This window comes from Manacus vitellinus, unplaced genomic scaffold (assembly GCF_001715985.3).
Source record: "Manacus vitellinus isolate BGI_N305 unplaced genomic scaffold, ASM171598v3 scaffold_5_pilon, whole genome shotgun sequence".
Classification (NCBI taxonomy): domain Eukaryota; kingdom Metazoa; phylum Chordata; class Aves; order Passeriformes; family Pipridae; genus Manacus; species Manacus vitellinus.
Window position 1 is genome coordinate 9,339,177 of NW_021940682.1, and position 23,350 is coordinate 9,362,526.

The 23,350-nt window shown below is 39.4% G+C and overlaps 1 protein-coding gene across 1 annotated transcript in view; it reads right to left on the minus strand.

Moving 5' to 3' along the window:
• The window catches only part of DGKI (diacylglycerol kinase iota), a 129,412-nt gene that overhangs the window by 76,932 nt on the left and 29,130 nt on the right, over positions 1-23,350 (minus strand). Inside the window, exons 10-20 of the mRNA XM_018080823.3 lie at positions 22,612-22,707; positions 20,722-20,804; positions 19,197-19,257; positions 15,793-15,906; positions 15,097-15,234; positions 13,856-13,934; positions 9,783-9,838; positions 8,910-8,972; positions 8,604-8,677; positions 7,080-7,191; positions 4,394-4,593 (exon numbers count right to left, since the gene is read on the minus strand). Of these exons, the coding sequence (XP_017936312.1) occupies positions 4,394-4,593; positions 7,080-7,191; positions 8,604-8,677; positions 8,910-8,972; positions 9,783-9,838; positions 13,856-13,934; positions 15,097-15,234; positions 15,793-15,906; positions 19,197-19,257; positions 20,722-20,804; positions 22,612-22,707 (1,076 nt within the window). The remainder of the gene's footprint in view (positions 1-4,393; positions 4,594-7,079; positions 7,192-8,603; positions 8,678-8,909; positions 8,973-9,782; positions 9,839-13,855; positions 13,935-15,096; positions 15,235-15,792; positions 15,907-19,196; positions 19,258-20,721; positions 20,805-22,611; positions 22,708-23,350) is intronic.

Sequence of the window (23,350 nt, forward strand, 5' to 3'; positions counted from 1 at the left end):
CAAATTAATTTGGGGCTCACAAGTCTCTCTCTCCCTGCTTTATCCTGACAGCTGATATCAAATGAGACATTCAAATGAAGAGTACCAAAATTTGGAGGTCATTTTCCAAGGGATATCCCTCAGCCTAGAGACAATACCTGTTCTCCCAGACCCCCAGTTTAATGTTCTGTGTAAGCAATAAGAGTTATCTCAACTTTTTTCTAGAGGTTTGTTTAGATACTGAATTGATGAGACATAGTTGGTTTTATTACATTATGCTCCTCAGTAGAGTACAGCAAATATGATCCCGGGACAAGGCACACCAAATTGGAAATCTTTCCTTATTTACAAAATAACAATGAGGAACTTGCAGCTTTCACAGGACCACAGCATGGCTGAAGCTGGAAGAGACCTCTGGAGGTCATCTGATGAAACCCATGCTAAAGCAGGGCCACCAAGAGCAGGCTGCCCACGACCACATCCAGGCAGGCTTTGCATACCTCTAAGGATGGAGATTCCACAACCTTTCTTGGCAATCTGTGCCAGTGCTCTGTCAACCTTACAGTAAAAAGCATTTTTCCTCATGTTCAGAGAAAACCTCCTGTGTTGGATAGAAAAGCTCTCAACTCAACTGTTTCCAGGGATGGTGCCTGGCACTTAACTTCAGACCTGCCTGTTGCTATGGATTTCTGGTGAGTTGGACTAATGGCTGAACCCGGTCACCATCACCAGACACGTCCTGCTCACCTTATTTAGGTACTGTGGAACTGTGCCCTTGTTGGCAAGATCCTGTGCCTGTCGTCCTGTCACCTGAGCTCCCTCTTCCCATTTGTCACTGGATTTTAGTGCCCCATCTCCTGGCTGAATGACACAGGGTAACAACAAAAAACTATGGAACTTTAAAATAGAAAAAAGCTGGATACTCACACAGTGAAGGAATCAGGGGGAGCCGAGACTCTCCTCAGGTCAGCAGACTGCACTTTATGGATACTATAAGGCAGCAGGAAATGAGTGGCCAGGAGAAAAACAGCACACAGTGTGGACAGACAAGAAAAAAGACAGGGAAGAGACAGAGAGAGAGAAAGAGGAGTCGAACAGAAGAAAGAAAGAAAGAGAAAGACATACAACATTTAAACAGAAACAAAAGGAATGTGTCACATAAAAGTTGAATGAAGAGACATGCAGAGCTCTGAGTTCACACTAGAAAGCCAAGAGCAACAGAAGACATGCAAATGGAGAAAATCACTGCTACGTGGCACACAGGAGCCTTCCAAAGACACGAGTGAGGAGGACCAACGACAAGCTAGGCACATGACTATACAAGAAAGATGAAGGGCCCCAGAATTTCTTCCACAGGCACTGAAAAATTTCAAGGCAACAGCCTTTGGAAGCAGGTCCAAAAATGCAAACAAACATCAAAGCCAAGATCTGAATGGATGGAATTGCCTCCCAAAGTTGACCATCTTCAGTTACTGTTTAAGATAAAGAAATACCCTTACTGAAGATTTTGTATCCACAAGGATAAATTGTTTTTTCCATTCTTCTTTCATGTACCTTAGGGAAACACGCATTTTACATATAGTGACTCTCAATATTAACTCTCCTTTAGTGTTTACACTCAAATGGTCCCTTTCTTTCTCTCAAATGTATGGAATATGTTTTATCTATAAGCTCTTCCCTCTCCTTTCTCTTCCATTAGGCAGGATATTCTTCCTCAACCTAAACTAAAAGTCAGTGAAAACAAAATACCATGCTTTGAGATTCAGAAAGTATTCATTCAGAAAATTATTTCTAGAAAAATTGAACCACAGTTTCTCTTCCTATTCCCTACAATTTTTGGTATAGCTCACAAGTACCAATCACAGCCTTGGCTTGATCACAGAGAACCAAGCTACCATGATTGTCTCTTTCCCATGCTACCATGATTAACAGTGGAGACCAGGAATGAGAACTTAGCTAGCAAGATTTTTAGGGAAACTCTTTTAAGTTTTTAAGAAAAAATCCCAAACCTCCAGAACAAAAGAGAATAGGATAAAAAAAAAGTGTAAGACTTCTTCAAATTAAGTCTTTCTCTACTTATGACACTAGTCTAACTAAACTCCAAAGAGCATTCCCACTGTTTTTCTTAACTATCAATAATATCAAAGTTGGCAATAATAGTAACTCCGCATTACTGCGACCCAAGATAATTTTCTAATTGCTTTCCTGGCAAGGAGCTCAAGCTGTCTAATAATTAGGGATAGCTCTAGACCCACTTACTTATCTCACACATCTAACATTCAAATGATAGTCATAAAAGAACAGTCTATCATGTTCAATCAAATATAAGTCTTTCTGGGAGATTTCAACGGAACAAGGAGAAGTATCCCAGATATCAAGTTAAGAAACATATTTAATTGAAAATTTTCTCTCTTGAGCAATACTGCAAATCAGCATCATTTTGTATGAACTTCTTACAACACCGATACGCTTCCTAGACTTTAACCTTTAGCATTCTATTTACTTTTTATCATGCCAGGAGATTCAATTCCTCTCTCCTTCCCCTTCAGCACTTGAGAGCAAAATACATACACAAACATATACAGATATAGATGTAAATATATATACACACATCATTTCTGATATGTGAATCTGAGACTAGAGTTCCTGACAAACCATGTGTATTTTCCCAAGACACAGGCCTGCAGAAAAATACCTCAGCCAAATCAAAGGACTCTGACAGCCATTTAGTGTACAGTAGTACATTTAAATCAAGCTAAACCACAAAGAATATCCCTTTGACAACTAGCATATACCACAAATCTGTATTTCCTTACCATAGCTGAAATTCAGGTCTCAAAATCCAAACCTAACTGTGCTAATTAGGAGATCAAAACACCACGAATTTTCTTTTTATATTTGCATTAGTCTCCCTCAGTGCAGAAAAAGATGCCCCAGGACTGCCCTCTGCTCGATTCTACCTCTCACAAATGATCAAAGAAGGGTGGTTGGGTGAAATCGGGCACTGCTGCCCACAGGCAAGATTCTGCTGTTCTTCACTGCTTAAAAAAGATGAGTATACCTCACGTATTTTGCAGGCAAACAGAAGTTGCACCTTAGAGAGATGGGTTTCTACTGAAACTTAAAGCATTAGTGTCAGTAAGGGAGCAGAGTGCTAAATTGAATAGGAGCATGTTGAAGGTAACCAGGGAGCCTTTGATTACCTGAACAGATTGACAACCAGGGGATGACAAACAACTCTACAGGACAGGAGTCAAAGTTTGAAGTAAAGCAGTATCTTCCACTAGATACACAACTGAAAGAGAGAGGCTACTTTTAAGATACCTGAAGAGAAAAGGTGTGCCTCAGACCTTGTCTTTTTTTTCAAGTTATATGAGTTAGTCTAGTGAAAAGTATTACACCTCTCCATAAAACTTGCCTCACCACTACAACTGTAACAGCAAAATTCCACACCCACCTCCTCAGAAAAATTAAGGTCTCACTGCATAGCTGTCCAAATTAAATGTGGATCCTTGATAACTTTAGGCCTCTAGCTCAGTGTCTTTGTATACAGGTCAGACTGCTTTGCTTCACCTTTTGTATAATTGATGAAAAACAGCAAAGGCACTTACAATGTCACTCATTATAGCAGCAGTAAAGACCTACACAAGAAGTACAATAATAACCTCTACAAAATAATCTAAATTATTTTACTGGATGGCCATTTTCACAGGTCAAAATTTGAATATTTAGGTTTCTTTTATTAAAGATTTGTCTGCAGTGCTTATGAATAACTTTTAACCACTAAAAGAATGTTAATTCTGTGCTTTCCTCTTCACATATCCCTCATTTCCAGTTTTCTTAGCCTTTCTCTATTTATCTTTACAATGCTCATTTCTCATTTGGGTTTCTGTAGTGAAGAAGGGTTCCTACAAAGTACAAACAGTCCTTCTTGGACCTTCAGGTCTTTCTCCATAAACAGTGCCAGGCAGCATGGTCCCACAACAGAGACTGCAAAATATCCTGAGTAATTCTTGATTCTGGTAATTTCTTATAGGGTCTACAATGAAGCTTAAAAAGCAGATCAATAAAGTTGAGAAAATAAATCAAAATAACTTCAAGAGCAATGGCATACATATGCAGAACTGTCAGAAGCCAGGAGGCACAACGCTGAGCCTGCACAAACCTCTCTAAATAAATAACAGAAAGGCACAGCACCAGTCTAAAAGCAAGAGAGAGGGTAACCCAGAAGATAAAGAGTAAAAGAAAGTCAGGTAAGTATTTACAATACAGCGAAAAGGAAGTTCAGAAGATGTGATTTTTTTTTTAATTTATTTTTCAAATGCTCTGCAAGTCCAGTACATGCAAAATCCATCACCAAATATGCTGCCCCAAACGGGCTCCTGCCATTAGGACATGCATGTATCCAACTCACTCATTCAGCAAAGGCATAGATGTCCTCCTCTTGCTCTTCTGCACCATGTTGGCTTGGTTCCTTAAGGAGATCCGAATGAGTGAGGGGGCCAATCGACACGGTTCCCCATCCACTTGCATGGGGATAGACTTGTACGTTAAAAGTGTCACCTCACGGCACTGGTGCAACCTCTCTCCATGACCACCCACCTGGAGAGCAGCCTGGAAGAAAATAAACAAACAAACAAAAACCAAATAAAAACCAAGAAGGAAAGAGAGAGAAAAGACACCTCATAACAGATAGTTCAGGCAGCTAACAAATCCAAAAAGCAGCTTTGATGGTAGCATCCATTACACAGCGCTCCATGCCTAAGATATGCTAAAAGAGCACAATGATTCACCCAAAAATTGCAAAGCAGAAATTGAAATTTCATAAAGAAAAATGGTGGGCAACAAGCAGATATCTAAACACATGCACTGCCTGTCTCATCACCTATATGTGCACACACACCTATATGTGCACACACGTGCATGCACAAATGAATAATTGGGTTCGTTCTTTCATTCTTAAAGGTTTCAATTTGTTTTGGTTGGTTTGTTTTTACACTAACAGTAATGCTAATAATTATTTGCTTTTTAAAACAACAACCCTAATTAGAGACATTTGCGATGCAGAAAAATTATTTTCCCTTCCTGAACAGAATAGTCCTTAATATGAATTAGATCAATTTAAAATCCTTATTATGAAAGCTTACACAGCAAGTCAACCTCAACATTAGACAGGTTGAAAAGAGCAAGTAGAAGGACCTTTTTAAAAATAATTAAATACCATGTTTAAGAATTGATTTCAAAGAAATTAGGCAAGGAAGACAATGAGCAGATTCTTCAAGTTCTGGGAAGATATATTTGGGCAGAAATGTATTTTTTAATGGTATGACTACTATGAGACTATTAATTCTCATCTATCAGATGCAGAAAAAAAATCTTATATTAATGCAGCACTAACAGAGAACAGCCTAAACACAAGTCAAGACCCTAACCCTGCTCTGTGCACTTAATATTATGGATCAACTGAAATTATGATCAATAATATAATAATAGTTCTTATAAAGCAATTCTCTCCCTTGTTTTCACAGACCTTCTTAGGTATGAGCAAGCACATCTGAGAGATATACAGAGCAAGCCAGGATTATATCAATACAGCCTAGGATTACAGAGATTCCTCAGCATCACAACCAAAGTAAAACTGTAGATCCTAGGCTTCCTTTAAAGAGAAACACCAGCTCAAAGAGCCCCACTTCTCAAATTAAGCCCCAGCTGAAATTGTTGGTAGCTTCTGAGATCACTCTAGCCACTTTGACTGGCTAGAGTCACATTAATGGCAAACCCAAAAACTCTTCCAGCTGAAAACTGCCAGTTGCTATATGCTAAATAGAATTTGACAGCATTTTCAAAAACATGCCCTAAATTCTTCAGGTTTACTCCACAAGATCTATTAGGTTAACAAACAAAATTTTTCTTATTTGTAGGTTATTTCCCTAATCCACTTGACCCATCAAAAAAAAACGAAGGCCAAAAAAGAATCCTTAACCCAGACAGACTTTTAGAGAAATGATTGTTGATCAAGACTGCCTTTTACTTTTGCTTACTTTGAATATTAGATTTGCCAGGATTTCTCTCTGAGGAAGCAAACACCATTGTCGTGGGTATTCACTGAAAGTGATATGCACTGGGGGCAGATCACACAAAAAGTGTGTGAGTTTAGTGAAAACCTAGTTTTAACCTCATTCACACAAGACATAGCAGCAACAAAGGCCTAAAGTTATGGACTTAAGTGTGATTTATAAAAGCCTGCCAAGAAGCCCAGATATGGGCCTTCTTCTGGCCACACCAAGTTCAAGCTGCAGTGCCCTAGGTAGACTAGTGCTAGCACAGGGTTAACTACCAACTCTCTGACTGCATTTAATCAGCTTCTGATGAGATTATGTCACTGTATCACTGTTTTTGACCACTGTGATAAGCAGGACATCAGGGTATTGGACTGAGATTGCTTTTGTGGTAACTGTTTTGGTTCACTTTAAAGACAGTATTGACAGAAAGTGTATTGATAAATTTAAATTGTTGGCTGAATTTCCTTTCCCTAGCAAATAAAAAGGAGAGATAATATTCATGCCAGAAATCTTAATAAGTTTTCCACAGCTATTAGTGAAGTTTCACAGGACTTTTAGTGGGCATTTGGAAACTGTATGGGCATATAATTTTATATAATAGTTCATATTTATTTACAACAGCCAGATATTTTAAAAAAAAGGATTTTTATGCTGTAGATTGAAATATACAAAAGTTAAAAGGAAAAAGCAGTATTTATTTCATCACAGAACATTCCCACAGTAAAATCATGTCTGCATGCTGCTCTTATTGTAGTGTTGTTACTGTAATAATCTTGCCATTTAGGTTGGTAGCATTGCACATGCAAATTAGTCCTATTTTGCAAAGAATACACTTTTATTATTAAATAACACCTCTTTTATGAGAAAACTATAGCTTGACTCTGTCGTTTAACTGCAGCACAGGTTTTGGCCTTGGCTGACTACATGGAAACACACTTGTCTTCGGTAACAAGAACAGCTTTGTGCTCTGTCGTGCTGCCCAGAGTCCACCGAGTCTGGCAGCTCCTGCAGGCAGGGGAGCACCTGCAATGCACTCACCAGAGAGGCCATGGTGAACCCAATGACCTCAATGTAGCCATCGTCGTGGCGCTGGGGCTCAAAGTCTCTGTGATCTCCAGGGTTTCCCCAGGGCATTGTGCCAGCACAGTACCTACAGAAAGAAGTTTGGAAAGCAAGTTTGAGAAAGCAGTTGGCCCTGGGGGTCCTGACTAGTAGCCTATTAGCCTGTTCTGTTTCTTTCCAAGCTTATACAACACCCACAGATATATCCACCATAATCTTTATCAGGTTCCTCTGTGAGAGGAAAAGGGGGAAACACCAGGAAATACGTAACAGAGCAGCAGCATTTTGTTCTCCCTATTTGCTTTGATTCCTGCAGGTGACCTGTTGAGACATAAAGCTGTTTTGCCCCTATGCTAGGCAGGCATGGGGTTGCAGCAGCAACTCCAGCCTTGGAGCTCCATTTCCTCTCTCCCTGCTAGCTCAGCAGTTCTAACAGCACAAGGAATGCCAAACATTGCATAATTAGAGGTAGCAGGGAGAATAAGAAGCAGGACAGATACAGCTGTAATATCTGCCTTTTCTACCATTAAAGAATGGATGTAGAAGTGATCTGAGAGTGATAGAAGGGGAAACTTTGGAGAGGTGACACCAAGTAGAAGCTTGCAATGAAGGCAGCGTGGGACTCAAAAGATCGAGTGCTTGGGACTGCACGTGGAGCAAAGTGGTAGCTTGTCTAAAGCAGTGGTCTCCAAAGTGGGGTGCACACACCACAGGGTGTATGCAAGAAAAATCCACAGTTGACAAGACAATTAGTGTGTGTGAAGAAAAGAATTGCTTTTACTTTTAATAAATAAGAAAACAAATATTAAAGTAAGTTTGTTTCATTTTTATGATATCTTTTCTTAATTTATTATTTATGTTTGCTTAATATTGTGTGTAATATTAGTATAGTGGTACATGTATATAATTTAAAAATAAATATACATACTTACATATTGGGGTGGTTATCAAAAGATTTTTACTGATAGGGTTGCACAGTCAAAATAAGTTTAGAGACTACTGTTCTAGAAAGCAGGAGATTGACAACTTTTAAGAATACAGTTGTATTTTTATTAGTTGACACCTTGTAACATGCTAAAACCCAGCACTTCTTTCAACAGTTTGGTGTTCTTCTACTGGAAAAATATTGATCCTTCCCTCCACTTCTGCCCTCTCCTCCCTCCTTCCTTTCACACTTTGATTCTAATTAAGCAAAAGACTAGACATTTGTGGATTTCCTTACTATTTTGTTTGCAGGTTAGGTGCACAACTTTTGAAAGTGAGTCTGTTAAGCATTTCTACCGCATCAGGATATTCAACTTTTTGAAGGATGGTTTCGCTGTACTCTGATGCCATTCTGTATTGCTAATTAACAGTATTATAAGCACCTAACTCTCAACAAGGTAGCCCAGTGGCAATATGCTTCCAGCACATTCACCCAGTCTAGGATAACTGGCAGATCTCTTTTAAAAATTATTATTATTTTTGTTTTATAACTTCAAGCATTTGTCTTGAGCTTACCTGGGTATGTTTAAAAACACTATACACTGGAACTTCAGCTCCTGGATCTTTGGAGTCAGGTCTGTACCATCACACTACAAAGCCAAAGTGACAGAGCACAGAGAAATTGCTGAATGGAGCCACAGACAAGAGAAGTGTTGCTGCTTTGTAACAACTTTCCCAAGACTTTCCTTGGAATGTGTTGCAAATGTCATGCTCAAAACTGAAAAGTAACAGAGCCATTAAACTCTCACCTCACGCTCTCTCCAACCTCCCACACCCACCCCCTTCCCACAATACTATGACACTATGATTTCCTATACTTACCACAACTTTAACATGCTTGGATAAATCCCTTGAGCTTCTTTGCAGAAAGTCTGTAAAAGCTGCCTGCAACAGAAAAAGGTGCAGGAATTGTCAGCAGCAATTCCTCTCTTTTCTTATCCCAGTACATTACCAAAATGCCATTCTTTCATCAAACTTATTCTCATAGAAGATGTGATTATTTTCTTTTTTTAATTATGGTACTTCTCCCTTTCAGAGGTTAACTGAAAAAAGTCCTTGGGCATCCAAGGATTTAAGTGCAAATTCTTGCTTGTTTCCATGTTTAAGGTACATGGGTACAGTGGGAGTCATCATCCAGAAATACATTATATGTCATATATTATCAAACTAGTGTTTCTCTCTTAATTACTTTAGAATAAAGTGTTGTCCATGTACCTCCTGAATGCAGAATCAGTTAATTCTATTTGCATATTCATACATGAAAATTAATCACTCCAGATACCTGATCTGTGCTCTCTACTCCCCATGACCCTACATCCAAGACTGTTCCTCAAAGCTACAAAGATACAGGCCAAAACTTTGGGAATTCCTCTAGGAAAGTCACTATCCATGTGCTTCCCAAACCCTAAAAGAGGAGAAGCAATTTCTTGAGAAGTTTATGAGCCAGAAGCAGGGGGACCAAGATATGACCGGTACTGTGTCCAAAGTAGTGGCATTTCTCTCACCTGCTCAGCTCTGTATAACACCTGTACTTAAGGCACTTTCCAACAGACACCTGTGTGTGTGCACTTGAAATTGCAATGGGCAAAATGAACTGGCCTGAGCTCCTGACGTGAGAAAGCGGGGAGGAAAATACTTAAACAAACATTCAAGGAACTAAGTTAGCACCGTTCTGTAAGACAAAGCATAACTCACCCCTGCATAAAACATTTTATTTCTAAACCGGCTGTTGAATTTCTCTGGATTTGCTTCTGTGAAAGGATAAAAAAGAAAAATATGAACACCCTAATAAAACAGACTTCATTACACCTTCACATTCCCTGCCAGCACTATAGTGCTTTTAGCACATATCACTCAGTGAAAATATTAACATAAATACATTTTTCCTGCATGACTGTCCCCCATCTGTTCCTTTATCTGCTATCAGATTTCAAACACTGATATTGAATTCATTCCCTTTCCTGCAGAGAGTGAAAATAGAAGGAAACAAAAGCAAAGAGGTAACAAGAATTCAGTTAATTTAACACCTCTCAGACTACTCATCTTATGATCCCTCAGTACGATTTGAGACTTCTGTTTTCACCAATGCACAAAAAATTTCCAAGAATTATTAGAAATTTATGAAACACTAAGCCATGTTTTTAAGCAGGAGTAAAGCATTAGTTAATTACAAGATGAAACAAACACTTAAATTCTGATGTGTTAAAGAGCTACCGAGGAACAGACATTTCTACCCAAATATTCCTGCAGCAAGTTAAAAAAAATAGTGGTTACTCTAAAACCTATTCAGAAAACCATTTCATTTTTATTAGATTCCACGTGATGGAGAATTTTAAGTCTAGTAGTAATGCACATCTAATGGTTAATTACTCTCACTGTTAAAGTAAATGTGGGGGATTCCTCTCTTGAAATTTTTCAGTCTTCAACTGCCAACTGCTAAATCTTATTATACTTCTCTGTCAGATTAAAGAGCCTTCAACTATCAGATATCTTCTCCTTGAGTAAATACTTACAGGCAGTGATTAAATTGCCTCTTAACCTTCTTTTGAATAAGCTAAATGGAGTTCCTTTAATCTCCCATTATAAGGCACATTTCCCAGAATACAGGTCATTCTCCTTGGGAACTGCTTTCCTAGTCTGTGGCATCAAGAGATTTCAGAAGTAGACCTTCTGGCACTGTATTCAAAGTTAGTACCAACTGTCCACCCTTGGTCAGTGATTCTCTAGTGAAAACATCCAACTACCAAGACTGTCCTTCTGGCTAAAGCATCACACTGGTGCGAACACATTCAAATTACTTCTCAAATGACCACTTAAAACAATACTTCTAGTTCTCTTTGAAGTCACTACATGTCACAATATAAGGCTCCATTTTGTAAGAATGAGCTGCTTGAAGTTTCTGATTTGACTGCTTGTTCAGTTACTGTATCATCCTTCTTTTGTGTCAGGTGAGTCAAACTCACTCAGGGGCCCTTCTACTTCAAACAATTAATTTAACTGCATAAATAAATCTTATCCCACTTATTGAGCTCACAGTTCTTTGCAGAAGGTCTCAACACCCTGTACCAAGCAGCAGAAGGTTTCTAAAGGTTTAGTGCCTGTTCTGCACGTTCTTTGATGTGACTATCCCTGATGGCTCCAGACAGCAGCCACCAGAGCACTGGATCTTACATGGATCTTACGACAAATGCTCACCATAACCAAAGTCCTAGTTTAGAATGGAAAAGGAGCTTTTTCTGAGGACAGGGACTCAGCAGGTCCTCAACGTACTGCTCCTATTTCTGACATCACAGATGAGCATGGGTAGGGAGGAAGGACTCTTTCTGTGATATAGAATAGAGCCTAAAGTTGATTAGAGTGCAACTTTGATTGTAGAAGTAAATAACGGACTGCAGATCCAAGGCTCACTACATCCTCACCATTCTCAAACTATCAAGGGAGCAGAGAATGGAATGTGTTAGACTCTGTGTGTGTGCAGTGTGGGGGGGGTTTCCTGCAAATGAACAGTCCTTCAGAGCCAAGGGATCAAACAGCATGTCAGCAGGGATAAAGTAAATTGCATCTTCCGTGCTCTAGCAAAGTATAAGGATGGCAATGGAATAGCTAACCAGAACACTTCCTGAAGATGCAGAGCTAAGTACATGAGGTTTGGATCCAACTCTCAAGTCTCAATCTGATTAGTCACAAGAAAAGTATAGAGGTTGCCATGGAAAAGGCCACATTCATGTACAAGTTCCTCTGAGACACTGCAATCAGTACTTATGCTAAATATAACAGCTGACCAACCTCTGTTGCATAAAGTGCCCTGCTAGGTTGAGAGTTCGTATCAATTTATCTTATTTTGGTTTGCAGGCATGGTATTCGTTTGTTTTAATAGTATATGTGATTACAACAGCTCCACATAAGCAACTACACACAGCCACTTAATAGCCCAAGTGCTACAGCTGTGAAAGTGCTTTACACTTTGCTACTGTTGCTAAGAATTTCTCTGGGCTGTCATCATTTGTAAAAGAGACTGGAATTTGCTTTGCGCTGCTTATTTCACAGAACCATAGAATACTTCGAGTTGGAAGTGAACTTTGAAGGACATCTAGTCCAACTACCCTGCAATGAACAGAGACATCTTCAACTGGATCAAGTTGCTTGGAGCCTTTTCAATCCAACCTGACGTTGAGTGTTTCCAGGAATGGGGCATTCATCACCTCTCTGGGCAACCTGTGCCGGTGTTTTATCACCATCATTGTTAAAAACTTCTTCCTTATATCTAGTCTAAATTTACTCTCTTTTTTGTTTAAAACCATTACCCCCTGTCCTGTTGCAACAGGTCCTGGTAAAAATCTGGCTCCATCTTTCTTATAAGATCTCTTCAGGTATTGAAAGGCTGCAATAAAGTTTCCAGGGAACCTTCTCTCCTCCAGGCAGAGCCAGCCCAATTCCTCAGAAAAACAATACAACCCACACACCAGCAACATCTCCAAGGCTATAAGCTTCCCTCCTAAAAATACATAGTATTCACTTTGTATATTTTAGCATTTGAGAAGATAAGGTAGCCACCAACAGTAAAGACTTGTGCTACAAAAAGCTCTCCTGGCCACACATACATGCAGCTTGCTCTGCCAAGTATTTTTTCACTCATGTAAATTTTTAAAACACTGGCATGTCTGGAATAACATTCATTCTTTATAGGGCTCCATAACTTCATTATTAAATAATGCCTCCATTAAATGAGAAAGTAGACATGCACTTAATCTATACTGTATATTCATAGTCACATTAGCAATGCATAGTGATATGCACTCATAAAAAAAATGCATACAGCTGTCATCATTTCATTCCTGTGCCCTTTTGTGGCCCCTCATTATTATTCCTAAAGCTTGAAGCAGTCTTAAACATTATAAAATATGCATTAGCTCATTCCATCATCTATCCTGCTCTTTATTTAGCCTGGCATTAGAGTGCTGTCTTTTCATCTTGAAATGACACACTGATAGTATGACAGTGAAGATAAGGGAGGTTGTGTTTTAGAAAAAAATACCTGCATATGAAGCTGGAATGACCAAAAGCTGAACATAGAGAACTGAACCAGATTTGTTTCTACAAGCACTCCTGCCTAAACCATATAAATACAGCAGTTCACATCAGTCCAGAACCCAGCCAATTAAGCCACATTTCAACCTGTATGGGGTGGTAAAACTGCCACTGGCACAGGGACAGACAAGATGCTACAACTCCTCAGTTCCTGACAGTTCTATGGACATTAAAACCTTTGACTTGCATAGAGACACTCTGGGTCTGTACCAAGTCCAGTGTCAATGTGCTGTACTCATCCATAGATAACAGCCCTCTAGCTTGAGAACACGATTATCCTCCTGCTACTTGCAGTCTTGCAGCTCCTCTCCTCCCTCCACCTCCACACTTGCAACTAACTTATTTTTCTTTCTCTTATTCTGACATTTCTGCATCATCATTAACTTCCTTTATGTCTGTACTTATCTCCTTTACAAGATCTAAAACCTCAAAAATCTTCCCTTTTAGTCCTTTTCCTCCAGTAAATGACAGTCTTCCTTGTACTTTTTTCACTTTTTAATTATAAAGTCCCTTGGAAACTCATGATACATACAAGAAGAAAGAAAGTGATTGTATCTTGTGTTTTTATGTTCCAGCTTTCCTTCTGAATTATAAGAACAGGATATCAAATCCAACTCCATTTCTAATTCATGAATTAACTGCCCATCCACAAGGCTAAGGAAATAAAATGTCCCTATTACCTCTAGATTCATGGAACTCCAGCGTAACATGTGCATCAAATCCAAGGCTGAAGTAATTATTGAAGACATTGAGGGGAAGCTGTAATTAGATAATAAAAATAGAGATGTAAAAATAACATGAATTAAACATTTCTCAACACACCAGGGATTAACTACTTTAAAGCTGGCATGTCAGGAAAACCTCAGAAGAAAGTAGGACGTATCAGGAAAATGTAAGCAGAAGGTTGCTCTGAAGGTTAGTAATGGCTTGTGGAAGAGGATCAGATACAAGAACCCAAAGAACACAAACACATCTACAGTACTTTATAACCATATATGTATCCTTGTAAACACATCAAAGGGTTCTTTATGTTGTCATTGAGATTTCCCATAAGGTTGCACTACTTAATATGTCACCAATATAAAGATTTTCATAATTGCTGGCTCCTCAAGCTCAGCACGGCAAATGAAATGCAAGCTGTGTTCTTCTCACTTCACATATAACCAGGACCAATGCAAGTCCCAGAGAAGAAGCCCTGATTCTACTGAGGGTGCCTGAGGCAGGGAAGCACACATCTGGCCTCTTCATTGTTACACAGGCCCAGCAGGGCTGTACAAAGGCAACAGTACCATCCAACAGATAAGCTGGAAATTATAACTGAGAAGAGGAAAATGGTTCACAGAATCAGGGGTTTTTTTATACTTGTAGCACTTTCAACATCTCCAGTCCAAATGGCATATTACTATATGATTCCCTCACAAAAGATTTTCCCACTCTTCAATTATCAAGATACACTAACGGAGATTATATGGAGACCCACACACAAAGAAGTTAAATACAAAAATACACTACACCTTGCTGTAAAGTAGCAAACAGCTGGTATCCATTAGCAAAATCCTAAGGAAGAAAATTTTACATCCTGTTTTTAGTTTTGTCTAATTTGGAAATGGATGGTAGTCACAGGGTTGCTTCTCCTGCAACTAGAGAAAAACAACAATGACCTTTCTGATAAAATGCTAGGGATTTTTTTTCCAGGATTTAGTCCTTGACATAAATGTTCAATGCCTGGGAGTTACAAACAACAAATAAATGCATTACATTTCACACAACTCTGGAATCACTGACACATGAAAAGAACAAAAGGAGAGATGCAAATAGAAAATTAAAAATGTTTATGACTGCCCAGCCATGCAGCTTATGGTGAAACCCAAAGGCATTCATAAGCATCCTATAGTTTCTGTGGGAAAAAGTAGGCTCTAACCTTACGTGCCCCATCCTCCAGCTCATCCTGGGGCAAATCAGGGTTGCGCTCAACCTGCAGATTCCAGCGGTCCAGCTGGACAATGGTCCCATCTTCTACATGGCAGAGGATCTTGGACACTGGTTCATCTGTGTAACCCTGACAGCAGAATGGGACCAGAGTATCAGCCACGGATGGTGAAAACAAATCAAGTCACTCACCAATTACCTGACAGATCTCCCTCCTTTCATACAGGCCTAAAACACCAGATCAAAGGTTCCTAAGACACTTGATAAATTTTGATGCATCAATAACAAGCTATTACTGAGGTGCACAAATGTAGGGCAGGCAAAATAAAGCCATAAGGAGAGGCACTCAAAGTGTATTTGTGTTGCCTGGAATAACTCCAGTGCTGTAGTCAAGGATAAACAAAGAGAAATAAAGTTTAAACAATACTTAAATTAGAAGCCTGCATATCATCCTCATTACTCAGCCTGAAATACCAGATATATGTAAATACACTTTTATTACAACTACATCAATAGTAATTCAACATCCCAGACTGGAAATTGAATCAAACCATTATGCCTAAAGTGAAGCAGACCCTGGACACAGCCCTGCCTGCTATTTTAGCCCAAAGGAAGGTCCACCACACATGACTAAATCCAAGCAGCAAGTTGAGAACCCCCACACAAGCGTGCCCCAGTCAGTCCTTACCCCACCCCAGTTGAGGGTGCGGGCAAGGTCATTCCCAGTGCCAAGCGGAAGGACAGCCACTGGAGGCGGGGGGCTGAGTTGCAGCTCATCAAGGATGGAGAGGATCCAGCCCACCTATAAAAAGGGAAATGCAGAGAATTGGTAGTCAGAAAGATTGAAAGGAAAAAGGTATATTTTGATCATATCATATTCCTATTCACAGCAAAGACCATGTAAAAGAAATGCAAAAGTGAACGAAGAAGAATAATTGACAATTCAAGATAATGTCTTTAAAACTACCACTATGCCAAAAGAAACTAAATCTTTGACAACAGCTATGAAAGAAAATGCGAGACGCATTAAAACTGCATGGTGTCTGAGAACTTGTCATGTCAAGCATTAACTTGCCCCCAAGTCTCCCATTTCCCAGACAAGAGACCTTAGTGCTGAATTATTTTACTCAGTACAAAATATCTATATCTATATAATATACAGATATATACACATATATATCAAATAAAAGACTAAAAGACTGGAATAAAAGACAGAGTTTAATGCTCAGGGTTAAAGGCCTTGGATTTGGAACAATGAATCAGTCTCCTTTGTATTCTAAGCTATTAGTTATTTTACACAGCTATTTCTCTCTCCGGTCATTATTCTGGACTACATAAAACTTTCAACTAGAAATCTATCCGAAGGAACAAATTACTGTAAACTATTCTGTTTTCATTAAATGGTAATTTCCAAGGGGGAGAAAGAATTGTTACTAAAAAAGTTACTAAAGATGTTACCAAACATTTTATGACTGATATTCTTGACACAAAACCAAAGAACTCTTTATTAAACTACTTCTCACTTTAAACTACTTCCATTTAAAAAAAAAAATAAAATAATAATTTGTGAAGAACCTGGGTTGCATTTTTAAATAAAGCATTAGTGAAAAATAAACAGAAGATTTTTTTTCCCTCTCACAGTTTCCAAAAATGCCGTTTTTACTGGAAATGTGAGCTTTTAAATAAAACAGAAAACAGAAATCCTGACTGCAGCTGGACAAAATTTTTCTTCCCCCAACTAATATTATTGTGGTTTGAAATAGATTCTTAACCCAAACTGGGATTACACTGGAGCTTCACAAAAGGCACTCAGCATAACTCTGAAGATCAGCAGAGAGGGTGGCCTGGTAAACATAGCAACCACCATGCTATTCAGTATTCCAGGGTATTTCTTTCTCCAGGTCTCTTAACAGATAAATTTATTTTTGCACAAATGGCATTTATCAGACAGCTATTTATCGTAACCAACTGTCCAATTATTAAAGCATTCGTCTGGGATGTGATCCCATATTCAAATTCATTGTCTGACAACAGTTAGGCATTTACAGCTCTCATGACTTTGGATGTCACCAAAAGTATGTAGGTCTTTTAGAGGGATTTTCAGAGGTAAATAATCCCCTACTTTTAGAGGGATTTTCAGAGGTAAATAATCCCCTACTTTTAGAGGGATTTTCAGAGGTAAATAATCCCCTATCTTTGAAAATATCTATCCTTCAACATTGTTAACAGGAGACAGAAAAAACAGTCCAAATAACTTCAGTGGGGCCAGGAAATCTTAAAGGGTCTTTTGCCATTACCACTGACTTAATCCACACACCTGCACTTCAGCCTCTCACTGCTACAGATAACATTACAATACCTAGCACTTCTGTGAATGATTTTAAATGATAAACAGAAACTTCAAATTACTAATTTATAAGTACAACATTGCTATTAAACTTGAGGTCACTTCTAAACCTTGTACATTAGCTGCACAATCAAGGATGGCACAGACTATCGTTTCCCTGTAAACAGAAACCTCCTGACTGCTTTGAAAGGGAAGCTTTCAACCTCTGCCCTGGAAAGTAACAGCAAGCAGTTATGATGGAAAAGTTACAATAAGTTCTGATTCAGCTCAATAATGCAAGGTAACATCTGGTCTCATTGCATATTCATTAAGTCCATTTGAGCCAGATTTCTCATTTCTAAATGTAATGGCTTTGGGAATAACTAGATATTAATTTGCTTCAAACTGAGCGGCAGCAAAAGTAATAGTGGAGTGCTGTTCATACTAATGAGAAGATGCTGCCACCTCTCGCTTGCACTGTTCAGCAAAGGGAAAACAAAGGATGGTCCGACTCAGTGTAGTTGCATTCTTTTCTATTTTAATACCTTCATGACAAATAGTTTTTTCCCCTGTGAAAATACTGGTTTCCTCAGATGGAAAAGAGAAAGAATTCCAGCAACTGACTGACTAACTTTTTTGCAGTTTATGTCTCCTGCTAAAGCAATGCCTTGCACATTTCTTAAGAAAAGTTCATAATTCAGTAATGTCTTAATTCCCCATGAACCAGCAAGACAGCAATCTTATCACTGATTTTTTTTTTTCTTCACACTTTCAGGGGAAGCATTGGTATTAGTAACCCTACTGATGGGGTTTTAAAGGAACCCACAGAAGCTGAACAAAAAATTCCCCAAGAAATTCAAGCAGAGATGAGCTAATAGTGGGGTTACAGCTCACTACAAAATAAACGAACCACCTCTCCAAGTCCTAAACATCTACATATATCTATTCTGTCCAATCATTGCATCTTGCAAGGGGTAATGCATTTTCCTTACCATACTTACTGTTAAAATTACTATCAAATGCATTTTGGGGAACTGAGCCTACTAGAGATTAAAGGGCAGTTTTTCAACTGTATTTAAGCACTCAGTGGCACACACTGGGATTTATAACATTCCTAATTACTGGAGAGAGAATGCAGTTGTAATAACTCCATTACCACTCACGGCCTCCGGGCCCTAAACTGCAGAGTCTGTCTCCAACCGAAGGTGCCCAAATCCTTTAAAGATTTGAACCTATTCACTTATCCAAGAACACAGAAATTCTGTTGCAAAGAAAAATACTGAGCATGGATCTGCCGGATGCTGAGCTAATTGTACGACCAATGCAACATCCTTCCTCACAGAAGCTTCATAAAGAAAATGGGGAAACTAACTTTCTTTAGGCACAGAGAAGACACTACTTTACTGTACTCAGACATCATGGAGACAACAGCAGGAAGGAGCAGAGTGGCTCCCAGTCACTGGTTTAACCTGCTAGACCCTCAGATCTATGTAAATAGCGAGAGGAGACCAGCAAAATTAGTCTTTATCTTTTTGAAGCTGTACCAAACCTTTATGCATAAAGGAAAAAGGACTTTGGACATTAGGATCTGGCCGCATATCTACACAGGTCAGGCCACACATAAAATTGAAAAACCAATATTAGATTTCACAAACATTAGGTATCTTATCTGGCTCTGCAAGTGTTGCGAGGTGGGGAACCCATCACTGCAAGGAATTTAATCACTTGGCCGAAGACCACAGGGCTGCCAGGCACTGGCCACCTACCGTCCCATCCCCGCCACAGGCCAGGATCCTCAGATTTGGCACTTTTCTGTACAGTTCCAGCCTGGTCAGGGAGGGAAAGGGAAAAAAAAGGAAAAAAAAATCAGAACAATAATGCAGACACTTTTTATGCGTTTTGCTGAGTGACAGTGTAACCATCGCTTCCTGCAGTTTCAAATATTCATTACTAAGAAGAAGTGCAGGTGGGAAAAAAAAAATCTGTTGCCAAAAGCCTCAGCAGTGATAAGGCTTTGGCCCTGGCAGTCACAGGCAACATCGGCCCCAACTTAACCTGAGCCCTGTGGCTCACTTCATGTCTTCACACAAACACATGCAAAACCACTAGGATGTGAAATGGGACCTTCCTTCCTCGTTAGGCAGCACCTCCTGACAAGTGTTTGATCAGTTTAGCATGCTGCCATGCTAAATCTGGAAGGCCAGATTCTCACATTCCCTCTAGAGAGGTCAATCTTTCATTTTTCTCTTACCCTAAATTAAATGAATTTAAACACTGAGGTTCTTAAACAAAATTTACTATCCCTCATCATGATTTGACAAGTTACTGTTTCTCAAGCTTGTAGAATATGACAGCTTCTTCAACTGGTAACTACATTTTAACACCACAGAAGGCAAGAACATCTAATAGAGGCCTTTTCTGGGATATCTGATCTAAGATACCAACAGGAGAGACAAAAAAAGCACCCATTGAAGTCTTGCTTCTTCAGGTGCATCAAAGAATGGCAGAACGAAATACCTTGTAATGGAGTGGGTACGTTGTGTGTAGAGAGCTGAGTGACCAGAGGGCCTAATCCTCCTTTAGCCCCATTATACAGCTCTGATAAATGTATGTCTACCTTAAAGCCTCTAAACATCTGAGAGAACAGCAGTGGAGATGTTTCTGCAGGAGTAACAAAAAGCTTGGGTGTCTTGAATAGGAAATACTTGGACTATTCTTACCTGTTCTAATACAGGTAAATATTTTATTTTACGTTATTACTAGCTTTTTGTGCTGCCTAAATTGCCAAAGTAGGGCTGAACAGACTGTTAAGTACAGCAAGTATCCCCATTTCAGTTACCATAGAAGTGTGGTTTCTTAACCCTTGGCAGCAAGAATCATCCCTTTAAAGACAGGTCCTCTCTCCCATGGAAGAGGATCACAGTTCAACTGTCCAGATAAAGTGAGGCAGTTACTCAGCAAGCAGAGACACTTGCATAGTGCTGTCACGTATGGCAATCTGGAGGTAGCCTCACCCCACTGTAATTCTCATCCATTAGGGAATGGTCAGGCATTGGGATCAGCAGTGAGTCAGTTTTGGAGCCATCTGGACCTGGCTCTGTCTGACACAGGGGCAGCTCCTGATCTCCGCTCACAAAAGCCACCACTGCAGTCCTCCCTTTTGCTACCAAAACCTGGATACATACACCTCATATACATTCCAGTAATCTAGCCAAGCTAGACCTTCTTCTGCTTTCCTCATCAGAAAAGAAAAGAAATAGGTTGTGCAGAGATGAAGACTTAAAAACTTACGCATCTCTTGGCCCTTCCTGAGAGAGATCAAACACCTGGCGTGGATTCAAATACCACATAAACATTTGGAGAACCTTGGTACCCTGACAAGAGAGAGAAAAAAATCGAAGGAAGGGAAATTAGAAGTAGTTTAATGATTATTAGAAATAATAGTGTGCATTATTCATTATATTTTAACTGCTTTTGGTTGTTTTTTTTCCTGTGCTTTATAAAGCAAACAAAACAAGAAAAGACAACCCACTAATCTGGACAAGGTTCACATGTTAAGTATATAGACTAATTTCAAAACACAGATCACTAAAGGTTCATAAGAACAGGTATTTGGGGTCAGACCAAAGGAACATCTCCCACAGCAACCCATTCCCCTGCCTCTCATCACCTGAAACAAGGAAAAACCTCTCTTATCCCACAGCACCCTCAATCATCCATGACAGCAAGAAGTTGAACAAGATTGTATGCAAAGTCACCATCACATTTGACACTGTCCTGCCCAATATCCAAACAATGACAATACTTTGACCTCCACCATCACCACCATGAACACTCATAATTGTAACCCCCTATCATTTAATGAAGCATGAGCCAAGGACTCTGAGGGCTACAGCTGCCCCAGTGCTCCCTCACTCGGTGCAGCATGGCCAACCCATCACCCAAAAGTATGATTTTTGTTTTCTCAAACTCCTGGGTTCATGTTCCAGACACTCAGTTTCCTTCCTCCACATTCTGCCTAGACACAAAATGGCAGGAGCTCTTACTATCAGCAGAGAGCTAAGAACTCTGTGGGGTGAGCTTGTAATTCAAAGTAACTCAAGAATTACTTGTAATGCAAAGTAATTCAAGAATGCCTTTCAGACATGGCCTTGGGATATCCATCAGGAATATTCCACAGTTTCCCCTTCTGAGGGATGGCTCTTCTGCCTGACACCTTCCTTTAAGTGGAGAATCAAGAATAGCAGTCATAGTACTTAGGAAAAAGTATAAGAAGAGAGCAAATAAATGTGATGTTTGCCATAGGTATTCTTCCCATCTCAGCTGTGTGTGGTTCATAGAACTCTTGAGCCAGAGGGAGGTACAGGACTCCAGTAATCCAGGTTTTTCTCTTCCAAATCTCTCCTTCAGCCTGTGTAAACTTTTAGAATCCACAACATCCTATGGCATCTGAACTATGCAATGTGAGAAGGAGTAGCTTTTTCCTTGGTTTTGGATCAGTCTTAGCAGTTTCATTTGATATCCTGTCTAATTCTTCTAACAGAGGAGAAGGTGAATAAGGGCTATGTTATTCTCCATACTCTATAGGCTTTTGTTGTATCTTACATCAATCTTTTCTAATAGAAGGACCTGTTTATCTAAAGGCACTCAGATTCTTTGATGTTCAAAAAAGCAGCAGAACTGACCTGGAAAACATTCACTTGGGTAAGTATTCATTCCAAGAATCCTAAGGAAAAAGTCTGCTGTCACTGAAACTTGGTTCTCTGTGGTACAGTACAAGACCACTAATGATTTTTTAAATGCCATAGGAATATGTCATTTCACATTCACTAGCCTTTCCTAGTAAAATCAAACCACTTTTTGGAAAAAGATAAGTCTAAAACTGCATTGGCAACCCAAATTTTCCATGGAAAGATGAAGTCTTTTGAAAACCTCCAAACTGCCATTTTAGATTCCTTTCAAGAATCTGAAAATAGGAATGCAACCACTCAAATACCCATTTCAGTCACCCAGTTCCACCAAAGTGGAATGGTCATTCAATGGCAAGGACCTCTTCTGAGGACTGCAGTTAAGGCATAGAGTCCTTTCTATCTGACTGACTGAGAACTATTGTCATTTAACTAGCAGAAACCCTACTGTTAAACTAAAACTTTGTGACCTGGATCCAGCTGATGCTCTTACCTGATTCCCTCCACTTTTTGGATTGACAAAAACCAGCAGTGGCTTCATGAGTGGAGAGGAGATAGGCTTTATCACAAACGGCCGGCCTTTGTTCTCCTGCGAAACAGAAGCAAGAAATAGCTTTAGTACAAGCTATGTATGTTTTCCTGGCATAACACACATAGGAGACCCAACCTAGCTCTGATAAAACTACCTCAGGTATTGGAAATAGTACAGCCACATCAATGTGGTGCTCAGCTGGCACTTATTTATCCAGATGAGACAAGAGAATATAAATAAGAGGGGGAAAATCTCACTTCAGGGAAATACATAACTATTTTAAAATTTTACTCAATATTATTTCCAGCCATCCCACTCCCAATTATTCACACAGCATTAATAATGTGACAGACACGGTGTTATTTCTAATACAAACAGTTTTTCCAAAGGAAAATAGAATGAGATAAGCTACTTATTCCATTAATTCATTCTAACAGATAAATTGTATCAGCACTTATTTGCAGGCAATATGCTCTTGAATTCTTGGCTTTGTTGCCTTCCCACCTTTGAACAAATGCCACAGATGAAACCCAACACATCAACGAGAAAACTATATGCCTCCCTACTCCCTACCCCTGCAGGACACCAGAGAGTCCAGTAATGAGGATACTGTCCTGGGTTCTTACAGATGTGGATTCCAGTTTCTGGTCTGCAGTTCTCCCACCACCCAAGCGAGGCCTTGAACCAGAGAGCCCTGGCT